General features: G+C 40.0%; 3 protein-coding genes and 1 long non-coding RNA gene across 5 annotated transcripts; 2 read left to right on the top strand and 2 right to left on the bottom strand.

The window, feature by feature from the left end:
• Positions 1-818: 818 nt before the first annotated feature.
• nol7 (nucleolar protein 7) lies at positions 819-3572 on the bottom strand. 2 transcript variants are annotated; one of them, XM_076098198.1, is made up of 8 exons: positions 3354-3572; positions 2765-2825; positions 2552-2607; positions 2427-2452; positions 2260-2323; positions 1969-2090; positions 1413-1490; positions 819-1273 (listed from the first exon to the last, which is right to left on the bottom strand). In XM_076098198.1, exons 1-8 carry the CDS (start codon positions 3527-3529, stop codon positions 1200-1202), a joined length of 657 nt encoding a protein of 218 aa, XP_075954313.1. In that variant the 5' UTR covers positions 3530-3572; the 3' UTR covers positions 819-1199. The 2 variants fall into 2 exon arrangements, with proteins under 2 accessions (XP_075954313.1, XP_075954312.1); XM_076098197.1 differs by having other exon boundaries at positions 2260-2326.
• A 305-nt stretch (positions 3573-3877) lies between these two features.
• Positions 3878-7477, top strand: epdr1 (ependymin related 1). The gene is made up of 3 exons (XM_076098199.1): positions 3878-4268; positions 5290-5498; positions 6286-7477. The coding sequence occupies exons 1-3, from the start codon at positions 4024-4026 to the stop codon at positions 6477-6479; spliced, it is 648 nt and encodes a 215-aa protein (XP_075954314.1). The 5' UTR covers positions 3878-4023; the 3' UTR covers positions 6480-7477.
• Positions 7478-9789: 2312 nt separating this feature from the next.
• LOC142956818 (class I histocompatibility antigen, F10 alpha chain-like) lies at positions 9790-19594 on the bottom strand. Its single transcript, XM_076098565.1, has 7 exons — positions 19436-19594; positions 16339-16605; positions 14737-15015; positions 13883-14176; positions 12642-12743; positions 11073-11162; positions 9790-10580 (listed from the first exon to the last, which is right to left on the bottom strand). Exons 1-6 carry the CDS (start codon positions 19503-19505, stop codon positions 11092-11094), a joined length of 1083 nt encoding a protein of 360 aa, XP_075954680.1. The 5' UTR covers positions 19506-19594; the 3' UTR covers positions 9790-10580; positions 11073-11091.
• A 79-nt stretch (positions 19595-19673) lies between these two features.
• Positions 19674-26371, top strand: LOC142956819 (uncharacterized). Its single transcript, XR_012956055.1, has 4 exons — positions 19674-20332; positions 20706-21294; positions 23275-24319; positions 24838-26371. It is a non-coding gene; the product is annotated as an uncharacterized LOC142956819 (long non-coding RNA).
• The last annotated feature ends 237 nt before the right edge of the window (positions 26372-26608 follow it).

The raw sequence follows: 26608 nt of genomic DNA on the forward strand, positions 1-26608 counted from the left end.
TTGTGTGGATGCTGCATGAAGCTGAAGTCCTGTTTAATCCTGCTGTGAACACATGAAGCCTGAACGGAAGAGTCCACCGTAAAACACGTTGACACCGTTTCTGGGCCTCTAAATATCTGACAGTAAAGCGACAACCAGCTAATATTTAAATGATTTAATTAAGTTTGTTTGGCACAAGGTGGCATGAATGGCTCAGCGAAACTAGATGTTTGAGGACAATACTCATATTTAAGTGGCCAAAAAAACTAAACTCATTCTCATTTGGGGTTAGGGTCTCTGGTGGACGAATTAACATGCCGGTGTTTTAATGATCTACATCAGCCAACAGTGATATCAGTCAGGATCTACTTTTCTTTGTTCAACAGTCCAAAAACATTGAAATTATTTAAAATATAAGTGGTCTTTGCTTGATAAATGACAAACCAGTGGTTCTAAAGCTGGGGCTCAGGGCACCTCTGAGGGGCCACAACTTCTGGAGCACAACTCTGTTCTCTCGATTGTGAGAACAGGTTTGCCTCCTCAGCTTCTTAGTTCAAATGTTGAGTGGATTTTCTATTTAGTACTAAAATAATCATCCAGATGTGTGAAAAACTGCTGAAACTGATTTTCTTGCAACGTTACAAAATATAGACAAAAGCAACTTAACCACGTCCCAAAGTGTCTTTAGACAGAAAAGCAGCAAATCTCCACAACCAGTGTTTGACTTTTCTGCTAGAAAATAATCAAAAGTTAATTTGTGTTGATTGATTTATAGATTAATAAAGTAAATGAATGTTTGACTCAATAGCTTTTTCTGAGTGTTAAATATAGAAACGAACGTATATTCAGTTTTTATTAAACAGCGTCTCATTCTTAAATCTCAAATAACTTGAGTTTAAGGTTACAGATAGAAAAAAAAATCCAACCGTTGACACTGAACAGCTGCATCTTCACACGTTCTGCTCTTTAAAGAAAGCAGATGAGGAAACGTTCGGATCATAAACCAAACACTTAAAGTATTTATATTTAAACCGTTGTGAGGTTTGTTAGCAGTGAGTCAGATCTGCTGTTTGCGTCTTGGTGATGAGCTGAAGGGTTCGGGCTGCTGCTGCGTCCTCAGTCAGTCGATATGCATTGTTCAGGTTTGGTGTCAGTTTATAAAGTCAGTGTGCAGAGCGAGTCTGCTGGACCGGAGTCTAGGTTTTTTGGAGACGACGGGCTCAGCAGGAGGGAATCTGCTGCTCGTGGATCCACCGCTTCTTCAGCTTCTCTGCTTTGGCCTTTTCTGCACAGGCTGGACGGACAGAGGAGACGAGAAATCCCGTTCACGGTAAATATCCAATATTCATTGTTAACCCTCTGAAGCCAAAAACCCACCAGTGGGATTGAAAAGCACGTTTTCTACAAAGTCTCTCTGTTGATACTGAACTCACCCCAGTCCTTCTTCACAAACTGCACGGCTGCACTCTTGTTCCTCCCCGTCTTGTTCTGGAGGGACAGCAGCTCGTTACCTGAAAGCAGGAGGACACGGAAGTGTAAACGAGCTCAGCCGGAGAAACGCGGTTAAAGTCGGACTGAAAGCGGTCGATGTCGCCGTCTGGTTCAGCAGGAGTCTCACGAGAGGAGACGCCTCGGTGGAACGAGACGGAGCGTCACTGTAGCAAAACTCAAATTGAGACAGATCATCGTCTTCACAGACTTCTGCCACAGAGTGTAGCTTGCAAGGGTTAAAAAAACAACTTCACAATAAATAATGACTCCAAATCACAGCTTCAACTGGCATTAACTGGTGGATTAAGTCCTTTTTTAAGCTACATTTGTGAGTTTATTTAAAAGCATAAGACAAATATTTGTCACGTGCAATCGTCAGTTTTCATTATTCAAACTGCAGGACTTTATGTCACAGAGAGAAACATGTGACGGGAGCGAGAGAAGAGAAACTCTGAATGTGCTCGAGGTTCAGAGGGTCGATAACGTCGGCCTTCTTACTCGTGGTCCTGCAGCTTCCCGGTCCGTAGAGTCTGGACCGGAGGAAATCCTCGGCCGCCTGCTGCTGAGAGGACGCCGACACTCGCTCCTTCACCGTCGTCACCGTGCAGTTTCCACTCACTCTGAAATAAAACGAGTACGAGTCCAAGTTTAGACAAACGGTCACGCTTCAGTTATGACTCGGCTAGATCTGGCTGAGCGTGCACCCGGTTGAACCGCTTTGATGATCGGTTAGACGTTACCTCGAGCAGCCAGTGAGTTCTAACAAATGAAATAAGTGCGTTTACATACTCCCGGCCATGTCCTGGTTTCTCACTCCTCCTCTTCCTCTTCTTCCTTCCCTCCTCTTCGTCAGCTGCTGAGGAGAAAACAAGTCGTACGGACCTGAAGCTCGTTCTCTACTCGGCACGAGTTTCCTCTAAATGTTCAAACGTGTGAGCAGAAATGAGCTTCTTTACCTTCGCCCTCAGACGGTTGCTGCTTCCTGTAAAAACACACAAAACAGGTTTGCGTGAGTCTTCATGAAGCAGAGATGGTGGCAAAAATGTTTAAGTTAGGATTAAGTCACATCCAGACATCTTACTTTGAAAGGGCAGAGTCGATTTCCTCCAACACGTCAGCCGGTAACAGTTTTCTTTTCTGTGGAGTGAAGGAACTTTATTCATCTATGAATCAGATCATACGTTCGACTGCTGCTACCAATGCTTCTAAAACAGACTAGGTGTGGAAGTTAAAGTTAGATACTGTTTACACATTTAAACAGAAATAGCCTGTTTATTGTACGTCTATGAGATACCTTCTGTTCCTGGAACAGCTGCTGTCTCTTCCGCCTCTTCTCCTTCAGCAGCTCTTTCTCCCTGAAAACACGGAAATACAAACATCACGATGCTAGATCTTATTTGCTGCCATCTATGGTTTAGTGTTTGATTGTTCTTTGTGGACAAAGAGCGACACCAAACTCCATTTAACAATTTGTCAAAATAAGCGTATCTTGATTTCACGCATGCGCAGAAGCCTTAAAATGACAAGATTAAAAATTCCGATTTGTTGGGAGACAATAGTCATATCGGCGTTGAACTAGTTCAAAACAGCGTTTTAATACAAAACTCCATCGGCTTTACTTAAGAATATTACACGCATTATTGAAACGTGTTATGAACCATTCTCACACGTGTTGTATAATATATATTGAGCCGCTTAGTGCTAAATGTTCACCCCGATGTGAAAAGTGCAGCCAAATAACTCAGAATATGGGATAAAGTTGTCGCTTTAGTGTTATTAGTCCGCCCGCAAGCACGAAAACGTCAAAAGCAGATATTTTAAATGGAGTTTGGTTTATCGGCCTCCGTACACACACTAGGAGCTAGCGAGCTAACGTTAGCTACCTCCGGGCTGTGGCCAGCGCCTGCTTCATGCTCCGTAGAGCCTCAGTCTTCGAGTCCTCGAAGGTCATCTCTTCGGGCGCCTCGTCGTCGCTGGACTCGAGCATTAAACTGAAACTATCCGTCTGTTTCTCCGTCTTTGAAGACGAAGCCGTTCTCCCACGTTGTTTCCTCGCCATGTTGGCTGGAGAGGGGAGACGTCGTCACGCAGCGTCACAGGGCTGACGCTTAACGAATGCGACAAGAACCCGCCCCTGTGCGTAGAACCTTCGAGCGATTGGTCAGGCGTGTCTAATGCTGGCGCGAGGCATCCCATAACTGTGGAAGCCCATTTCTGCCAGCAAAACATTTTTTTTAATTTAAATAAAAAATAAATAAAAATAAAAAAAAACGTTATTATTCTTTATATTTACAAAAAAATAGAATAAAAAAATAAGAACGTTTTTTTTGTATTTACAAAAATAAAATTGTTGGTTTAATTAAAGTTCAGGGGAAATGTTTTTTGTTTATTTACATTTTTAAATACGGTTCATTAAAGCTTTTATTTTGAAAACCACAACCGGAAACCCAATCTAAATTGTCGGCAGCAGGTGCAGCTTATCTGCAACAACAACAACAACAACAGCAACGGGATCAGCTAACGGGCCTCAAACGGGTTTTTACCAGAGAAGCAATGCAACGACTGTTGCTCGTGTTTGTGGCCGCTGCCGGTGCCTCGGTCCTCGGCCTCCCCGGGATGGATGCGTCCCCGGCGGCGGCGGCCACCGCGCCCTGCCTCGCCCCGCTGCAGTGGGAGGGCAGATGGGTGATGTACGACCACAGCACCGGGAGGAACAGACGGGCCACCGTCTCCTACGACGGCCCGAAACAGAGGATCCGAGTCCTGCAGCAGAACAAGAAACACGCACCCTGTCAGAAGTAAGTATATATAGTATCATATGTAATGTGTCAGTGTATGACATTTATTATATAGATATATATATACATAATTATATATTATCTCTATCTATTTATCACAACCTGGCATTCCGAGACCTGCTTGTATTATTTTATACTTTATTATATTGGAATCAAAGCATTTATAATAATAACACCACAGACATACTTTAACATAAAATATACATACAAATAAAAGTACAAAATTATATTAGTGTCCAGATTCCAGAAGATAACTGTTTTTATGCTTCAATAGTCAAACGTTGTTCTTATTCATGGCCTATAACTGATCTATAAAACGTTAGTAAATTACTTATTAACCATTAGTTAAGCTCTTTCTCTAAAGGTTCCTTATTAAACATATTATTTGTTATTAAAATATATATATATATATATATATATTGTATTATATGCATGTGTTTTAATGTACATTTTCTTCTTAATATGCACTGTTTAAGGTGACTATACCTCTAACAGCTAGTAGTAGCTCTGCAGTGCACAGCTGTTAGCCGTCGTTTTGAAGTGTGTATTATTTACTGCAGCAGAATAAACCAACACTGAGTCTTTGCCAGGACTGAAGTCTGCCGTTGAGAAATATAATCTCTTCAATCCATTTTAGGACGTTAATCATATCGACTGTTCAAATGTGAAGGAATGAGTGTAACATGAGTAATATGAGGCTGTAGTGAAGAAGACTTGAAACGAGAGATTGAGACCATAAACTCATGTTTACAATGTTTACTGAGGTAATAAATCAAGAGAGAAGTAGAGTCATTTTCTCATAGACTTCTATACAACCAGAGGAGTCGCCCCCTGGTGGACACTAGAGAGAATGCAGCTTTAACACAAGAAGCTTTGACTTCACTTTTCAGAACAAGAGGTTGCCTCCTGGGTTAAGGTCACTCTGCTGTTCCCATAGAATCAATTTAATGCAGCTATTCTCTTTCTTTCTCGCCATTCCCCCCCCCCCACCCGCCCTCGTTCTTCCCTCCGTCTGCTGCAGGTTTTTTGAGTACATCTACTTGTACCAGAGCATGGTGATGTTCCAGATCGACCAGAAGACCCAGGACTGCTCAAAGGTCGCTCTGACGGAGGCCTGGGATCCCTTCGACATCCCGGACAACTCCACCTTCGAGGACCAGTACTTCATCGGAGGCCCCGGGGACAACGTGGAGGTTCAGGAGTGGTCCGACAGGAAGCCGGCACGCCAGCGTGAGTCTGGGGTTTTTAATTAAACGTCTGTGGCTTTCTGCACAGAGGTGTCATTATTTAATGCTAAAGTACAGAGAACAGGCCTGGACAAAGAGCTGTGAAGCTGCAAGATGTTTTTAAGATAATAAACATTTATCATACACAGTTGTTCTTCACGTTTAAACACAGCAGTCATTACTCAAAATGGATTATTAAATCCAGAGGAAACACAAAGAGAAGTGCGCTAAACGGACTTTTAGTGCTTCATGTAGTTTCGTTTGTGACTGAGTTTCCTATTTTGTGGGAATATTTGGTCAAAAGGGGCCAAACGAGACGATTACTGTGGTAAAATTTGACCAGAAACATCTGACCCAATTTAGACTGTTGGGCTCATTGAAATCATTCATGGCTTCTTAGTTGTGCTGAGGAGCTCAGAATTTAATGTTTTTTACAGAATCTGGTGAAAGCAAAAGATTCATAAAAAACATTTTTGATGAAATATCACAACTTTAAGCTTCGTTTTGGTTGCTTTTTCTGACGGAAGCGTTCTCAAGCACCGTGGGAAAGATGACAATCTGACAGTAAAGATAATGTAGTTTTGGAGATTGTTTAAAGAAAACATGCTTTTCAATCCTGCCGGTGGGTTTTGAGCTCCAGTGAACACCTTTAAGCCAGTGTTACTTCAGATTCAACACGTCCTGCAGCTGCTTCACAATAACAGTAAACCCTTCCAGCGGAGTTTTCTTCCTTCAGCAGCTGTTTTGGGTGGAATTTAAAAACGTCCTCGTCTGCTTCGTCTCTCCACCAGATGAGACCTGGGTGGGCGTTTACACCCTGAAGGACTGCTACCCGGTGCAGGAGACCTACGCCAAGAACAGCAGCGTCACCACCTCCACCCGCTTCTTCAACCTCCAGCCGGGCATCAGCGACCCCGACGTCTTCACCCCGCCCGGCACCTGTCAGTCGGCTCGGCCCGAGAGGATGGCCGAGTCCGACTGCTGAGGTCCTCTTGAGACACTTAACAGCAGCCACGAGATCACTCCCTTGTCCACCCATGTTTCACTCGCAGCGAGAACTTAATCATAATTATTTCCCCGTCGTTACTTACAGGTCTAGCGTAACATTTTGCATCTCTAAAATCTGGCGCCTTGTATTCTGGGATTGTGAGCAGAAAGAAATGTTGTTAATTAATGCGTACATTCTGAATTCAGACTTAACTACAAAGCATGTCTGTGTGCGTATATATCTTCGTGCTTGGCAGGTGTATTGCTGGTGACCTACGGACGTGCAGAGCTGCATTTGGTGCAGCGGTGGTGGACAACGGTGCGAGCGGCGACGCCCGGACGCCAAAGCAATCGGTCCGCCGCGAACAAAGCACTCGTACAGTAAACGGGGAGAGATTTCAGACGCTGTCTTCTGTCTCGTGGTTCATAGAATTGTTGGATCGTCCGAACCAATCAGCCCTTCTACAGCTGCAGCTTTAACAAACTAGCTCATTGGGATCCTTAAACGATTAGCTTCATGCTAAACATGAGACCTTTAGTGTCGTTGACTCTCGTCATTGCAACCAATTGATTTTATTCATTTTTAAGCGACGAGGCTAGCGAGCAGCGAGCAGTTGGGTTTCAGTGAAGCATTGTGACGACGTGCTAACGAGCGTTTGCTCGTTTCTTTGCTCACGACAGACAGTTTGATGTAAATCCAGATATTCCATCAAACACATGAAGTGCCTCATCAACATGAGTGCACAAAGTAATAAATACAAATCAAAGGCATGATGGTTTTTAGTTTCTTTTAGATTCAGGCGTGTTTTCTCAGACACACACTGATGTTCTCCAGGTTGATAAGATGTTGTTCCTGATCACACGGTTGTGTGTGCAGCGGGGAGGCTGGACTCACCGTCACCATGTCATGTCATGATGGCTTGATGGCTTGATGGCTTGATGGCTTGTATGGAAATGTTTTTCTTCTATTTAAACAATAAAGTAACTGACTGGAAACTAATAACGTGATTCATTCGCCATTCAAAGGTATAAACACAGTTACAGCATAAGCTGTCTAACCTTAAAGCTATTCCATATAGATATTCATATATCAGGATATATAATATACATATGTAGACGTATTATATATACAGTATATATAGACTTATTATATATCGTATATATCATATGATTCATATACATATGTCATATTTAGATATAGGATATATACTATATTCATGTATTCCTCTCCTGGTGACCTTCTTACACGTCTTCCTGCAGTGAACATCACAGCAGGTTATTAACAGGTTTGTGTTTATTGAGGCGACACTCTGCCGTCACTTAAAGGCCGATAACCTCCTGTTGTTGTTAATAGTGTTCTGGTTTATTCTGAGGGAACTCAGTTCATGTTCACTACAATGTGTTCGGGGTTGTTTTACTGGTGTGATAAGAACCATGAAGTTAATTAATTGTGACAAAAGAGGAAATGTTCCGTATTCATGCAGTCATTACAGTCTCCAACTGAACTGCAGAGCCGTTATTTGTTTAAATGCATTTAACGTTAAAATACATCTTATATTCTGGATTTGACCTGTTTTCTTAAAAAACAAGTAAAAGGAATTTCATCAAATAACTATAAGTTACTTTGGAATTGAATCACTTGTACAGCAGTGATTCAATTCTATATTATTCTTCTGCCATATTTGAATTATTGTAATCATTAAAAACATTAATCAAACTGTATTTTAGGAAAGAAGAGATCATTCTAATAACTGTGGAGCTGTCTCCAAACCACATTATTCTAAGCAGAGATCACCTCCTAAGAGTTGAAGTAACGCGTGTTTTTAACAGAGAAATTAACTCTATTGTGTTCTATTACGTGTTAAACACAGTCTCTCTCTCTCAAACTGCTCCTCTTCCTGGAATGAACCAACGCTTGATAACTCCTCCCTCCTCCTCCTGCTCTCACACACAGAGAGCTCCACTCTGTCTTTGTTTCCTTGTTCCTCCTCTTCAGATCTACAGTTTACAGACGGCTGAAACCAACATGGTGGTGAAGTGCAGCAGCTGACAAGCCTCCATTCACTGCAGAGACACAAGCTGTTCAGATCAGAGCTCAAACTAGTTTACCTTCTCATTCAATAATCAACCAGGGGCACGACATTTAAAAAAAAAAAAAATACTTAGAAATATATTGGAAAAAGTAAATTCATCCAGGCTGTGTGGTGAGTTCAGGACGATTTGGAGGCTCTGGCGCGGGCCAGAGAGGGTGCCTGGCTCATTATGAAGACCAGGGGCACGAGAAAACACTTAGAACATTTAAAAAAATAAATTCCTCCAGGGCCAGTGTGCGGTGAATTCTGTCCGCTTTTAAGGCTCTTACAGGCGGACGGATTTGCAGCAAGAACCCGCTGTCTCCCCTCTGGAGCTCAATAGTGGTGTCTTGGCGCCCTCCTGTGGAGAAAGTTAGGTTTGCAGGTTGAAAAACACTTAGAAAAAAATAAGAAAGTCATTGCTGGGGAAGTGGGGTTAACGGGGTTAAGTGTAATAGTTGTCATAACCAGTGTTTTATGTTCAACCATATCTTCAGAATATTACATTTAAACCATCAAGTGAAAGCATGTCTTCATCATCTCATTACTTGTTACATTCTTCCTCCTTTAAATGACGTTTTCTCTCTGAATCCTCAAAGACAATTGTCTCTAAAAAGAAAGAATTTCCTCAGAATTCAAAGCAAATTAAATTATAGTCAAAGTCATCCGTTGGGTTCATAAACACTTGAGAACGTCTGTGGTGGTCAAATCCAAAATATTCATCAAATCTGTCCATTGATTATGTTTCTTTTAAACAGATATAAAAGCTAAACTCCACGTTAGTAACTGATGAGAAGTAATGATTGAAGTGAGCTGTGTGTCTGTGAATACACTGATGTTTCTACTGGATGTGGTTCCCCTACCTTTCCCTCTTCATCACCTAACATCTACAGGTGGGGGTCACGTTCATCAGTGCTCTATGAGAACAGTGAATATAATATTCATAGGGCTGCTACATAAAAACAGTTATTATATGTGTGCATCTTAAAAAGAGACATTTAAGTCTTACTGAACAGAAAACAAGAATGAAAGTGATATTACACATTACTGCTCAATGTCTACAAACACACAATGTCCTTATTTCAGCATCATAAATCAGGTTATATGCATGCTAGATGATAAACTTTATTAGTGTCATACCTGTGTGCGCTTCTGCTTTTAAAAGGTTTAGTCACAAAGAATATGTCGTGTTAATAAGCATAAGCATATCTGCTGAATCACAGAGAGACTCAGACATTTGGAGTTTTGGGCACTTTATTGAAAAGCAAAACAAAAGTAGAAAAGGAATGAAATAGAGCCGCTTCATTAACATTCATTGTAAAGCCAACACCCTTCCTCGTCCCAAAATACTATCAGGAAATCTATTGAAGAAGATTTCTATCAGCTGAGAAGCTTCAAACATCTCACTGCCCTTTAGAAACTAGAAGCCTTCATTTACATAAAATAATGTTTCACATCAGATCAAAACATGAGATGAAACAATAAACATCCTCTTGATTATTGAAGAAAAAACCCTACTAGTGTGTATGTGGCAATGGGAATGCACGTGTGTGTGTGTGTGTGTGTGTGTGTGTGTGTGTGTGTGTGTGTGTGTGTGTGTGTGTGTGCATTTACATTTGTGTTACCAACATTGATTTAACCAGAAAGCCAACAGCAGAAGCATTAAAGTGTAAATATGGAGGATTTGTTTCAGATGAACACACATCTTTGTGTGTGCAGAGTGCTGTGATGCTTTCATTGTTCTGAAGATCTCCAACAATAATCTTCCTCGTTTGATTTAAGAACATCTCATCAGAGGAAATTACATTTTGTTAAATTGAAACTAAACGATCCAAATCATTTAACGTCACCACTGATGTTTGCTCCTAGTTTTCAAATGTGTTTTCTTTGTGTTCCAATCGATGAGCATCTACAGCTAGATTCAATGACTTCATGATATGAACGATGAATAAGTGATGAGTTGACACTTCATGGAGGAGAGTGTGGTGGCACCACTTCTTGATCCAGTGAAATATTTATCCATAAACCTGAAGAGACAAAAAGAAAACAAACACATCAAAGAGAAAACTAAATCATTTACCACAAATGTTTCAATCAGAACAAAGACACATATTTACAGAATCATTGAGACATCAAATATTCATGACTCAGTCATAGAAGTGTTACCTTTTGTAATATTTAACCATCATGCTTATGAAGTCATAACTCCTTATTTTCATCTGATAAATTGGTGTCACTGTGTTTGTAAAGGTTGATATTTGAGACTTTATCTGAGCTGCTGATGTGAAGCTTTCTGAACTCATCTGTGTCTTTCTCTTAATAATCTCACTTCACATCAAATGAAGCAGCTTCACCTTTGTTGTGGAAGAAGTCAAAGATGTTCTTTACAGCGACAACGTGTCCCAGAGCTTCTACAGCGGATAGAGAACCAATCACAGGAGCTTCTTCTGCTCATAGTTTAGAGCAGCTTAGTTTAACAGCAGCTGTGAATAGTTCATGTCCCGTATGAAGCAACTCACTGTGTGCAGGGCGCTGACTTCAGCATTTAGGTGCAGGGTTCAGCTTCTCAGAGAGCTCAGAGCTGGTGTCAGAGGTCGGAGGGCATTTGGCTGAAATAAAAAGCAAAGACGACATTTTAGTTCTCCAGAGCCAACATGTCAGAATGTGTTGTAACAGCTTCCTCCCAGTGGAGAGGATCCCCTCTTCTAGCCCCTCCCACTGATGAAGACATCACTTCTCTGACTTCACTTCTCTCTGACATCATCACGCTGTCATCACTGGAGGAGGCAAAAGCAGCTCCACAGAGTAAACCTGTAACTTAGTGATCCTAAGCACACCGCTCACTCACTCTGACTCCTCTAGGAGATGAAAGAGGTTTTATTCATCATCTGAGCCTTTAAAATAAATATGCATGAAAAAACTGACATTATTCTAATTACAAAAATACTGTTTTTTATTTATTTTTTCCCCCAAAAGTCCAAATTACTTTTATCAACAGTCTAAAAGAATAAGTAGAAAACAACGAGCTGCCTTGAAGTGTTCGTCGATTCTATAAAACTGCAGATATAATATATTATGAAGAATAAAAGCAAATATGATGAAATAACATCAATAGAAATTAATGTTAAATATAAAATATGAATTTGGCTCTTCTAGTCATGTCATCATGACATTACCGCTGACTGTTGAAGTTTGCTTCTCTGTCACATTCTGAAGAAAATGCCTAAAATCCAAAAACTAATGAAATACTAATGAAATACTAATGAAACACTAATGAAACACTAATGAAACACTAATGAAATACTAATGAAATACTAATGAAATACTAATGAAATACTAATGAAACACTAATGAAATACTAATGAAACACTAATGAAACACTAATGAAACACTAATGAAACACTAATGAAACACTAATGAAATACTAATGAAATACTAATGAAACACTAATGAAACACTAATGAAATACTAATGAAACACTAATGAAATACTAATGAAACACTAATGAAACACTAATGAAATACTAATGAAACACTAATGAAACACTAATGAAACACTAATGAAATACTAATGAAATACTAATGAAATACTAATGAAATACTAATGAAACACTAATGAAACACTAATGAAACACTAATGAAATACTAATGAAATACTAATGAAATACTAATGAAATACTAATGAAACACTAATGAAATACTAATGAAATACTAATGAAATACTAATGAAACACTAATGAAATACTAATGAAACACTAATGAAACACTAATGAAATACTAATGAAACACTAATGAAATACTAATGAAACACTAATGAAATACTAATGAAATACTAATGAAACACTAATGAAACACTAATGAAACACTAATGAAATACTAATGAAATACTAATGAAATACTAATGAAACACTAATGAAACACTAATGAAATACTAATGAAACACTAATGAAATACTAATGAAACACTAATGAAACACTAATGAAATACTAATGAAATACTAATGAAACACTAATGAAATACTAATGAAACACTAATGAAACACTAATGAAACACTAATGAAATACTAACGTCTCTGTTCGGGTCTCTCACCTTTCCTCTTCCTGTAAACCATGACTCCACCCACAGCGATGACGAGAGCAAGAAGAGCCACAGCGATGATGATGATGATGAAGGTCATGTCAGCGGGCTTCTCTGTTGAGCAGAAAACAACAATAAAATAGTCACAACCTGAAGAGATGAAGCAGGTTAGAAGAGGAGAACATCCATTCATCAAGCAGACCACAGTCCTGAACACACACACCGTCTGTCTGTCCTTTCTTTATCTGGTCTGTACACGATGACTGTATCTCTGCTTGTTGATCTCGTCCAGCTGTGTTCTCTCTGTTCAGCTGTATGTTTGTGTTGCTTTCTGTCCCATATGTTGGTTTTTGACACGACTAGGCTTTGTCTTCTGTGTTCTGTGTCTTTGTGGAGCTCCACACCCTCCTCACTCTACCTGTCAGCCTCCCTCCTCATCAGCACAACTCCCCTCACCTGTTCAAGCCACTATATAAACTCCTGCCTCTCAGTCACTTCTTGCCAGATCATTGCCATCTCGTCTACCCTCTCGTTTGGTTCGTCCAGTTTCCGGTTTCCCAGTCTGCCTAACTTGTCTCGTCCTTGGACTCCCTGTTGTATTCCAGTAACGATTCCTGTTTTGTTCTGTACTCATTAAAACCCGTTTCTCACTGAATCTGCATATGTCTGTTTTTGAGTCCTCCACCACACCCCGTGACAACAACGACAACTTCTGACAAACGTATTCAAACTCCTTTCTGACTGTCGGCACACTTTGAATAAACTTTATTGTGACTGATGGACTGATAGAAACATTCCTCCAGGTGTTTCATAATTCTGTCTATTCGTCTTCTAAAAGTCACCAGTAGTTCAGTCACTACAGTTTCTACAATCTCTGACCTGTGGTTACACATTAAAGAGTTACACACCGTCTGAAGGAAACTCTTTTTTTAAATTTAAAGACTAAAATGTATTTTCAAAGGTGGTTAAAAATAACTTATTTAAAAAACAGAAAGAAACCAAAGGTTGATAGATTTCTATATTAATCACAGCTCAGTAAACAGTGTTCATAATTCTGGTCCAGAGGCTCTTGCGTCGGTTTAATTCTGATCGAAGCTTTAAAATTATAGACTACAAATAAAAACTAGAAGAAAGAAACTGACAACAAAAGAATTGAAGGAAACTAAACTTCCCGTCCTCATAAAAACACACAAACTGTTCCAGTAAACTAAAGGTGTGCTTCCCACCTTCATCACACCTGATCTCAGTCTCACCTTCGTTGGTCCTGATCACCTTTCCGTCCAGGCTGGTGAAGATGTCCTCCACACCAGACAGCTGGAACACACAGTTGTACCTCCTCCAGTCTTCAGCTGGGACTGATGACAGTTCCAGGTCAGCGCTCATCTGGAAGGATCCATCGTGGTTGGGGAGGATCTCTCCGCGGACCAAGCCCAAGTCCTTTTCATCTTTCCTCCAGAACAGTGTGGCTCTGTCAGGGTAGAAACCTGTAGCGTGGCAGCTGACTGGAGAGGAGGACGTCTTCTGGAGGAGAGACACTGAGGGACGCTCTGGAGAGGGAAGAGAGAGAGACAGGTTATAGGTTCTTTAGTAGTATTATTTACTGTGTATTCATATCATCATTCATGTTGGATGGAATGTATTTTAAATGCCCTGGTAATACATACACTAATATATATATATATATATATATATATATATATATATATATATATATATATATATATATATATATGCAATGCAAATAAATGTCATTGAGGTTGAATTGATGAAAGAAGGGAGAGACAAACAGATGAAGAGGTGAGATGATTAGAAAGGGAGGACAGTGAGTGTGAGAAAGACAGAGCAAAGAGACAGAGAGAGAGACAGAGACAGACAGAAACAGTTCAGAGACAAAGAGAGAGAGAGGACGGAGGGACAGAGGGGTGATGAGTGTGAGGGAGGAAATGTGGTGAAGGAGAGAAGGAGGCAGAGAGAGGAAGAGAGGTGAGGGAGGAGAAAGGTGTGAGACACAGCAGCTCTCTGTATGTGGCTGACATGTGTTGTAATGTGACTGTTGGTCAGAAACAACAGAAGCTTCATGAAACTACATCAGGTCATGTGATTCTACCTGTTCTCATCAGAGAGCTCCTCCCGTAGTTCACATACTTCTTCACCCACTCAGGACAAATGTGAGTCAGGTAGTTCTTGTACCGTGCTATCCCAGCTCTGTTATTATCCCACTTGTGTTTGGTGATGACAGCCTGTTGTTTTGGAGCGATCCATGTCTCTGTCTGCAGGTCAAATGATATGAAGTCTTCTCCATCATAACCATACTGAAGAAAACCTTTGATCTCATTGGTCTCATCATCCCATTCACAGCCGTACATCCTCTGGATAATGTGGAGACCTGAGAGAGAGAGAGAGAGAGAGAGAGAGAGAGAGAGAGAGAGAGAGAGAGAGAGAGAGAGAGAGAGAGAGAGAGAGAGAGATTCTTTAGTCTGAACAATATTTAATATGAAATGATATTAATCAGAGAAAAGCAGAACTTTCTCATATTTGAGAAACTGGAACGAGAAAATGTTTGACATGTTTTCTTGATGAAAGACTTGAGTGATCATCTGATGAGCAACATTTAAGTCAATTCATTTCTGTTAAACTAATAGATTCCTTATTCTAACACTATGTATGTTTATTAAGACATAAACACACCAGAGTGAAGTTAAAGGACTCTACTCTGTATTATTCTCCATATTTAGGGCTCAAACTAATTATTCTCGTCTTTGCTGATTATGTAATGACTATTTTTAATGAACCATAAATAGTTTACAGTGTAAAATGTCAGTAAAGTGTGAACTCGCCCGTTAAGTTCAGAGCGTCTGATGAACTCTTTAAAGTGCTTCTTCAGTCTGAACACTGAACAGTATTTCATTCAGAACGACATCAATCAGAGAAAAGGAACAAAGTCTCACACTGAGAAACCTGAACTACAACATGTTTGACTTATTTCTGTAATTAAAGACTTAAATTATTATCTGATTATCATAAATGGCGCCAATTCATTTGTTTAACTAAACAAATTCATAACTAGTTTCATCACTGAAGATGTTTATTAAGACATAAACACATCGTGGTGAAGTGAAGTTCACTCATCTGTAGTTCTGTCTCTACATGTATAGAGTATTATGGGATGGACACACTGTGGAGTGAACCCTGTGGTCTGAATGAGACATGCACCATGTGGTCCTGTCAGCCAGCTCTATTAAAACATGCTGCTCCTCCTCTCAGGAGAGGACCCAGCAGAAGCAGCCTGCGTCCCGTTCACAGTCCTGCTCCCTACTTTGAGGAAGCAGCCGTCATGTTCCTCTACCAGCTGTGTGCTGTCAACGCTCTGTGATCAACAGCTTCCTGCAGCACACTTCTCATGGACCAACTCACTGTGGGCACTTCAGTAGAGTTCTTCTGATCTAACCCAGTGGAGAGAAGGTGCTCATGACCTCTGCTGCTCATTATGGGATGGACACAATCACTGTATCAGTGGAGTACAGCAGCATCCAGTCGACTCAGTGTCAGTCATGTTTCTGCTGAGTCACACTGTGTTTCAGCCAAGAGAAGCTGTGTGTGTGTGTGTGTGTGTGTGTGTGTGTGTGTGTGTGTGTGTGTGTGTGTGTCTCATCTGTTTACTAAAATACAGGATGACAATATCAACAAAATGTGTGAAACATAAACAAACCTTCAGTTTGGTTGAAGCGCTGCTTTGCTGTTTCAATGTAGTTTTTGTAGCTCTGCTGGTTACTCATACAGACCTCAGTCTGTTGCTGCCAGTACTGAGGATCATCTGCTGTGACTCTGCTCATCCAGTCCTGTTTGGGTTCTACTCTCCTGGTGTTACTGTCATAGTGAACCATCTCAACGTCATCAACCAACCCAACAGTCACAAACTCTGGGAAGTTTGTGACTCCAGAGGACCCAGTGTGGAAATACTTCAGAGAGTGAGTCACTGGAACAAAAGATAAAGTCATCATTTACAGTTTAGATATCACGCTTTAATAAATCACTGAACAATGTTGTTCTGCTGCTCACAGAATCAAAAAGAACTACAGAACAATAAATACATGCTAATAATATCTGCTGAGCACTCAACACACACAGAAATAAATGTGTACTTTAATATTTCTGATGTTTTAAAAACTGTTCTGAGATGAAATATGAAACAAGTCACATGTTTAGATCATGCAGTTGTTACAGGACCAGGAATGACAGGAAGCTCACTCTGGTGCAACACATTTCATTTCCTGTAAACACATGAAAACACATGAGGTGAGGTGAGCAGCTCTCTGTTCTGATGACACGTCGCTCATCACGTACTGACGGCTTTCTTCTGCTCTACTGACGTCAGCGACTCTCTAACAAATAGAACTCATCACAGCAAACATTTCACTTCCACTGACAACTCACATAAAAGGACTGAAACACACATTACTGTACACACCAGTCTGACTTCTCTGTTCACAGGATGTCTCACAGAAATGACAATAAATGACAATAATGTCTTCTGACTCATCAGCCAATATGTATTTACCCAAATATCTGCAATAAGCTCGTATCCACAAATAATATCCAGGTGTGATTTATCAGTCCAGCTCCACTGAACGGCCTCAGTGCAGCGTCGGAAATACACGAGGGCAAAGGGCGAAACTGCCCCTAAGAAATATAGTTTTGCCCCTGATATCACTAGGAGAGGGGCAAACAATGCCCCGAACTTTCTAGACGAATAAATAAATTCATCAGACCTGAGACTGAGGTCAACTCAGACACTCACATGTTAGTGCTCCTATATGCTGACATTCACGGTAAACTCATTCAAACGGCGCAGATCGGGAGCGAGCGAAGGACTTTGAAAGTTAACGGAAAGATTAACGTGAGACAACATCCGGTTTCTTCAGACGAACATCCGGTTTTCAGAATAAGATGCCAACAAAGTATACATATTGCATAATGGGAATTAGATTAAATGAATTATATTCACATTAAGTATAAAACATGCTACCTGCATCTCGTGAGTTAAAGGGAAAATACACCTAAATTGTGTGTAAAGTGTCTTTATTCTTTGATTTGAGGGTTGCTAATGAATAATACCTGACTGACAGTCAATTAAGATATTTACTAAGCAACAACTCTGAACTGAATTTGTACCTTCAAATGGCACATTTTTTAAATTTTTAAGGTGCTATAAAAATATCTTTCTCAAAACATTCCACACAATGACTGATGTATATGTAATCAAGGCATCGTTGACTTCATAATTGTTAATAGTTGTTTAAAAAAAATGCAATAATAACAATAAATAACCACAAAGAAGTAAGAATAAATTGAATATGATTGTCTGATTTATGTTTGTTTTTTGTTTAAAAAAATCTAAGAAAACACTTTGAATCTGTAGACTACTGCTAATAGTCTTATTATTGCCATTTGATGACACCTGCTCATATACTGTAAGCCTAAATAAGTATATTTATTATTTTGAACAAAGGTTAAATGATATTTCACAAGTTTCAAAAAGTGCCCCCAATTTTTTGAAAATGCCCCTGAAGGCAGTGGGGGCAAAAAATTGCCCCCTAAAAATATGTAAATTTCCTACCCTGCCTCAGTGTGATGTAATCTGACCCAACCAGCTAAAGTCAGTGTTAACCTGATGTGTGTGTCAGTGTGTGGAGTCAAATGTCGTCATTATCTGAGGAATGGCTTCAATATTTAGACAATATGTAGAGGTCACACAATACACCACATGAGCTTAATATCCATGTTCAGGAGGTTGTCATGGATTATGTGTTTTATGAGTGCACATGTTATTCTCTAAATCTGTGTTTGTTATTGATTCACTATGAGAGGCTGATATGTAATATGATTTTCTTCTTCTTCCTTTTCAATCATGAAATATGTTTTATTTAGTGACAGATGACACTTTACATCTTGTTTAAGGAGTGAACACTGAAGAGACTGAAGAACAAGATGATTCATGAGGAACGCATCAAGTGTCAGTGATTGAGTTTATTAGTGAACGATATTAAATATTACAGCAACAAAGCAGGAAGTAGTTTGTCTTCAGCAGGAAAACAACCATCAACTGACTCGTTGTTTCAAAGTAAAAGTCCCAAACCTCCACAGCAGCCTGAGAGATGAAATGTGCTGACGTGTTTCCTGACTGTATGAATATGTTCATTATGTCTACTGAATGACAATAACTAACACTAAATATTGACATCGTTGATACAATAACAGTCATTGTAAACAGCACTGAATGAACCGCAGCACACATTCTACATAAAACACCAACAAGTTACATATTGAAATAGAAAAGAGCACTAAATATAGTGCTGTTGTGACGTCATGTTTCATGCTCTTTACTCATCGGACTGGTGTCGGACTGTTGCTGCGCTGCGTCATGCTGACGTCTGAGCTTTAAGCGCGTTCACACCGTTTCGCTCTGAATGCTGCTGATATTATGAAATAATGTCCCAAATAAAAGCGACAGCAGAGTGAGAGAAATAACTCACTTCTGTCCTTTTCACTAAGTCACTCGAGGACACAGCGGCTCCCTCAGAAACATGTCGGGACCAATCACTGAGCTGCACACACAGGATTCACTAACGTGGACTTTAAGAGCATTTCTGACTGTTTACAACATTTTCTGTCGTCAACGAGGAAGTCCTGGAGCTAAACATCAAAGACGATCAAAAGAAGCTTAAACTGATGAACACAGTCTGTAAAGACACGAAGCTTTCCTTCTTTTACAATCACACAACTTATAAAACAAAGAGTGAACTCACCTGCTGCCGCGCCGTGAAGGTGTATCATCAGGAGAGACAGAATCAACGCCTCCATAGTGAAATGTCGCATCTTAACTTTTGGTGCTTTCTATTATTAAAGAGAGAAAGTGATCCGGTCCGCTCAGCTCCAGGATCAGGACTGAACTGAGGGAGAGAGAAGAAGCAGCGCTGCCTTCCACCTCCATCTGAGCCAATGGGAATTTAAGATGAGCGTGACGTCACGTGTAACTAGGTAGAAGTGAGCCACTCAGGTTGTGAACGAAAGTGAAAGTAGTGTGATGTTGTTTGAGCGCGTGTGAGAGGATGAAGGAGACACGGACACGCGGGGCTTTATTCTGCTGTTCTCATATGAAAGGAGTGTTTGACCTCCTGCTGCTCGGGTCTTCTCTCATGATTTGTACTCTGATGTCACGTCACGTGCACAGACGTCACATGACGTCAGACTACAGTGGTTCACAGCTGCACTTGATGAGCAGCAGGACAGTTTCTCAGACTCTTGTTATCTGTTGTGTTGAACAGGTCTGTGTGCGATCAGAGCGTCTGCTGATGAAATGAGATGGAGGGGAGCTCCATATCCAACAAGGGGTTTTATTGATGTGTGAGCACCTTAAGGTGTTCAGTACAGGCCTGCACGCTGGTCTTGGCACACATGAGGCCTGAAGCATCAGCACAGACAATACGACACAACACGAGAGAGTCTCCATGAAACAGCATTTCACCTCACAGTTTGGCTTTGAGAGGAAAACAAGAGGCAGAGAAACGAGAAGCAAAGCAGGAAGAGAGTCAGAGAGCTTCTCCAACACAAGCATCAGATGAGGTCATCTCTGTCCGACAGCCCACGTGCTCCGGAAGTGACTCAGAGCTGTGGACGCTGGAAACTGCTTGAAGAAGAGAAATGTAACACCTGTTGATGTTTGAACACCTGATGCTGTTTTTCACTTTGGAAACGTTGAGACTCTGTTTCACCCCTCATCACTTATTGTTGTTCAAGCACTTTATAAAAGCTTAGAGTTTAAATTTGATCTAAAGAACTCATGCTTTGTTCTCACTGCTTTACTGAGACAGTCTTATTTATGATTATTGCAGTATTATTGTTAATTATTATAGTATTATTTATGATTATTACATCATTATTCATGATTATTACATCATTATTCATGATTATTGCACAAACTAAGAGATATGTGTCATATTGTATCTCTGCTGATCAATAACTGAGTTTATCTCTGATGATCAATAACTGAGTTTATCTCTGTGTTTACCTTCACAGAGAAGTCAGCAGTGTGACAGCGCCCCCTGTGGATGATTCGTGTACTGCCTTTGAACGCCTTATGAGAAACCACGTGAGGACGTCACGTGACTTCGTGTAAACGTCCTGATGCTCCATGACTGTGATCACATGTATCGATCAGATGAAGAACATAAATACATATAGAATGTACTTATTGTCTCTGAACATCCTCAGTGCTCCTGGAAGCTGAGAAACACCTTTAACAAAGCAGAGTTCAGCAAAAACACTTTAATGTGAAGAAAGAAGAAGAAAGCTCCAACAAACAAGAAGGAAACACAACTCTGAGGTGTTTCTCCAGAAGCTCTTTATTCATGAAGACAACTCGAATGTGACACACACACACACACACACACACACACACACACTAGTTGTAATGAAAGAACACCTCAAAGGAAACTGACAAATAAATCGGAGCCATGAGTTGAAATAAACAGTTTGCAGCTCCAGATGAGACGATCACTGTCAGCTTTATATCTGATTCACTGGAGTCCTTCTGAAGTGAAGCAGCGTCCCAGGAGAACTGTGTTAAAGAGGAACTCCACCGATGTCTCCAGTGTTGAGTCACAGGGTTTGTGGATTACAAATGTTTAAGTGTCACATTAAAATACAGCTGATGAGACGATGAAGACCTCCTTCAACTGAAGCCTCGAGTCCAATGTTTCTGATAACCAGTGTTTTATGTTCAACCATATCTTCAGAATATTACATTTAAACCATCAAGTGAAAGCATGTCTTCATCATCTCATTACTTGTTACCAGTGGTGGGCCGTGTGTTTCATACCTGGGCCTTCAGTGCCGTCCTACTACAGTTGAACCAGCTCCTAATAACCTCATTATGACACAGCTACGGGTTATCATTTATTCATGTAAAAGCCGCATATTCACACAACACTCAACAACATCGTCCCAATTTACTAAAACTGCACATGGATTCACGTGTGAGTCTGCAGGCCTCGGGCCTCTCTTCTACCTAGAGACACAGAGGTGAGATCTGATTGGATTAAACTCTACTTAAAACAAGCTGCACTGGAAGCAGAGCAACTGAGGAAGACAGTAGCTGTGCAATGAGATAGTAAGCTAATGGGAAGAATATTTAGAATACATGTAGTGTATTTATGAAAACTGATTAAATAATAAAATAGCTATAACTTTGTGATTCTGTCTGTCAAGCAGAGGAGGCCTTGCTGGCCCTGAGGGCCCACCACTGATGTCATGTGTACGGAATGAACAACATAACAGAATTACAACACATTCAATGCGTATGATATAAAAGATATGAAAGAATAATTGTACAACTAAAAACAGAAAAAAGGGGGCCACCGGTGTAACACGCAAAATCAACATGTCAACCTAACTTCTCCGTTTGTGAAAACCTATTTGGAGATAAACCTGATTCTGATTCTGGAAACTGTAAAATAAGAAACATTAAATACCTACATGTGATTCAACTCCATGATCATCTTTGGAGAATGTAGTCTGAGGTGCTGTGTAGCTGTTCTGCATTATGGCGAGAGGAGTTTCTGTTATTTTTGATACACTGATTGATATAAATGTGGTAGACAAAATAATAGAAACACCTGTCAATAGAAATGAGGATACAGTTGAATCAACATGAAGGAAGGATTTATTTCAGGACTACATATTTATATTTTATAGTATTTAGTTTGTACATTTTTCTATTCTTTATTCATGTGTCTTGACCTTTGCAGTACTTTGCTTATATTTCTATATTATATTTCTTATTTTATAATATTTGTTTTTTGCTCAGATACAGTTTTACAGATTTATGTTTCATTCATTATTTTTAGTTATTATTGTTATTTTTATTTTAGTACTATCCCTCCTTTATTCCCTCTTAACCCCACTTCCCCAGCAATGACTTTCATATTTTTTTCTAACTGTCTTTTGAACCTGCAAAACCCAATTTTACCACAGGAGGGCGCCAGGGGACCACTATCGAGCTCCAGAGGGGAGACAGCGGGTCCTTGCTGCAAACCTGTCCGCCTTTCAGAGCAACAAAAGCGGACTGAATTCACAGCACACTGGCCCTTGAGGAATTTATTTTTTTTAAATGTTCTGAGTGTTTTCTCGTGCCTTCATAATGAGTACCAGAGGTGTAGAGGGAGTCAGGCTACGTGCCTGGCCCGAAATAGAGCCTCCTAAGCGGCCTCCATCACCACAAACAGAGCCTGGATGCATGACTTTAACGTTTTTTTTAAAGATACTTACTACCCAGTATACTGTATATCCAGAACAGTTACAAAGATAGACCCATCTACAATTATAATCAACCCATCAGCATCACTGCAAGCCAGCCTTTGATTTATCCATGATGGATGGAGCAAATCCATTAAAGTTACCTGGCTTGTGCCAGTATCGAAATTAAGAGTAAAGCTGGTTGGTTCTTTGAACTTTTAGGCTTTTTAAGTGGTCTGTATGCACAGGTCAGTTATATTTTGAAAGTGACACTTTCTCTATTGGATTTGTTTACAGCTAAGCAGTGACTTTCAGTGGTACTGATATTAATCTGTGCTCATATCTTTTTCAGATGGCGTATTGTTGTGCATGGTGGTATTGACGGCTTTAGTCGTTTAATCGTGTACTTGAGTGCCGCCACCAACAATCGAGCGGCAACAGTCCTAAGAAGCTGTCGGTGTCTACGGTGTGCCATCTCGTGTGAGGTCAGATAAAGACGGGGAAAATGTTGACGTTGCACGCTACGTGGTGGCGAACAAGAGGACTGAACAGGAATTCACTCATTGCTGGCAGGAGCGTCCACAATCAAAGGAAACATAATCATCCATTTAAACATTTATCAAAATAACACTTTGTAAAAGATAGCAATATAAACTCTATTCAAGTCTGCCGCTGAAAAGTTAGTAATCAGCTGTTTCCTCTCTGCTTTCCTTCAACAATAACTATTTTAACGTATAATTGTAAAAGTATAATTAAGACACCAAATGTTTTATTTACATTTGAAATAGTTTTGTCCCCAAAAAAAGAAGAATGAAATGATTCAGACTTCCATTTAGTGGATGTCCACAGTGTCACATGACAGAAGAATCCTGTTGAACTTGATGTTGAATTACTTTGATTATTGAACTGTAAATATGGATTGAAGAGGTTTAAACTGATTAGTTCAGCTGATATTCCAACAGTGCTAACCCTAGACTAACCTTCTGTTTCTATTGTGAAGTCTGAAGAGCTTTGCTAAAGTTCAATTAAAGTGGCAGTCAGTCAACTTATCCTTTTTAAGAGATGAACATAAATATTCGTAATAAACTGTCATTGTAGGAAGACTAAATATTCATTTTCCCCATCAGAATAGAAAGGCTCTGGAGAGACGTTTATGGCGGCGTACTTGATCTCTTCTACACCATCTGTACCAACCTTGAGAGAGAGAAGGCCTTCTCAATCCTGACAACCAAATGCATCTCTCTGCTCTGCACTGGTGCTTCGTACCCCACATACAGAAGCACCTTCAGTTTTTCCAGCATGGCTGGAACTGCCACCGACTCCGCACTGAGGGAAACCAGTCCCCGCTGCAACTGTGGACTCTCCATGAACATGAGGCACAGCAGGACCCAATGCAGGTTTGCATTTATTCAGTCATTTTATTTTTACTATGACCTTACTTTCCTACATGGGACAATGTCAACATGAACCCCGCTGTATCTAACATTACACAAAGTTTTTATATTATAAATAATGTAGGGAAGGTTCATTCCAAAGTGCATCAGAAGCATCATGTCACTAATAGAGGCCTGTAAATGTGGATTATTGTTGTTCTGTATATCATGGGCACTTTCAGAACTTCAATAAGGTGTTGCTAAAATGTTGTGATCAAACAAGGAGCGGTGTTTTAGAGAGACGATTATACATCGTAGCTCTCTGCTCCCTATAGTAATTCATTGGCTCTCTTTCTGATGCCATAGCTGTTCATGGCATCTTCATCCAGAATACAAGGAAATGATAAAACAAGTGATATTTCAAACAAGGTTCTAAAAAAGGAATAACTGACTGAAAATGACTCAGTTCTGTAGACATGTTGACCATAATAACTTACTACATAATAAATTACTTTTGGCTGAACAGACTCTTTCAACTGCAGGTTGACATGGAGTTTGGAGTTGACTGGACTGGACCGTGTGGTCATCGTCGGCCTGGTGTTGTGGTCCCTGAAGTTCAGCTGCAACGCTCACTAACTGACCAGAAAGTTGAAGGTCTACCAGACCCCGATGGCCCCCTGTCCAACGTGTTGAATGTCTTTGTACAAACTGTGAGCTTAATGTCAGAAATGCTCCAGTAAATGCCTGCGTCACAAGCTCTCAGGTGAAAGTTACATAAATGCTCTGATTAGCATAGTTCTGAAACCAGTGTTGAATCGCATTCTTATTTACTAAACTCCTCTTTGCTTCACATGACTAAAAAGATTAACACAAAAGTAAAAATAATAGTAATGACAGCATATATATACACATATATACATATATATACATATACATATATATACATATACATATACATACATATACATATATATATATATTATGACCAATTATGACCAATTATGACCACCATGTTGGTTACAGCCGTCTGTAAACTGTAGATCTGAAGGGGAGGGAACAAGGAAATAAAGACAGAGTGGAGCTCTCTGTGTTTGAGAGCAGGAAGAAGAGGGAGGAGTTATCAAGCTTTGGTTCATTCCAGGAAGAGGAGCAGCGCTGTGAATGTGAACTTTGTTTCAAAATCTGAATCTGAATCAGCTTTATTGGCCATATATGCGTACGCATAAATGGAATTTGACTCCGGTCACACATTGCTCTTATCGTATATACTTACATAGAATATACAAATAAACAAGAGAAATATAAAAACATGGACATTAAAGACAACAAAGTAGAACAGAGAAACTAAGCATAACCATTTAACATTTAAGTACAATATAAATATATATCGAAGAATATATAAGATGTAATGGGAAAATATGTCATAGTCTCATGTGAAGGTTTAAAGAATGTAAGTCCTAAAAGTGCAGACACCAAACTGTAGTTTCAGTAGATGACTTTAATTAGTTTAGTATCCAGGTGTCTTGTTATCTGTTATCATTGTGCACTGTTTCTTTCTTCTTCCTAAGACAGAGGCACAGAGAGGCCTTGACTAACAGAGATCCCCTGTTTGAAATACTTTTGACTTCCTTTGTGACGCGTTATCTGAAGTTGTAAAGGCGTAAACCTTTGCATGCATATATGATGTGTGAGGGTAAAGAATGTCTATTCTGTCTCTGCAATGGTCATTTTAACAATGTCACAGTGGCTTCAAAGGAAGCATCTGTTGTGAGTTTAAACTGATTATTGTAAGGCAAACTGTGAACAAAGGGATTTGCAAACAGGAGATAAAGCATCTTCCTGACTGTCTTAAATGATCAAGTATACTAAGGCTCGAAGGATGACCTGCCTTTAACTGTGTTCTTTGTGTATTCTTGTTAGCTAAAGCAGATAACAGGAAGCTGTCTGAGTATAAATGTCCATGCATTGTGAGTGTTATGCAGAGCACTCTTACAGATCACTGCAATGTGTCTGTGAGACTGTTCTCTTTGCTTGCAAGCAAATAAATTGACTTTACAAACCTTGATCGTTCATCAAAACTCTGTTTACTTTATATTGATAGAAAACCTCAACTTTCTTCTCCCGACTAGTCATAAGAAATATTCCACAACAAGGCAGAAAGAGCTGGAGGTGAGTCGACTAAACATCCAGCAGAGAATCCAGCACAGAGAGAAAGACGTGAAGCTGCTTCAACAGGAGGTGGAGAACATCAATCTCTCTGCTGATAAAGCAGTGGGGGACAATGAGAAGATCTTCTCTGAGCTGATCCGTCTC

This window comes from Anarhichas minor, unplaced genomic scaffold (genome assembly GCF_050575085.1).
Source record: "Anarhichas minor isolate MPS153535 unplaced genomic scaffold, ASM5057508v1 ptg000024l, whole genome shotgun sequence".
Classification (NCBI taxonomy): Eukaryota; Metazoa; Chordata; class Actinopteri; order Perciformes; family Anarhichadidae; genus Anarhichas; species Anarhichas minor.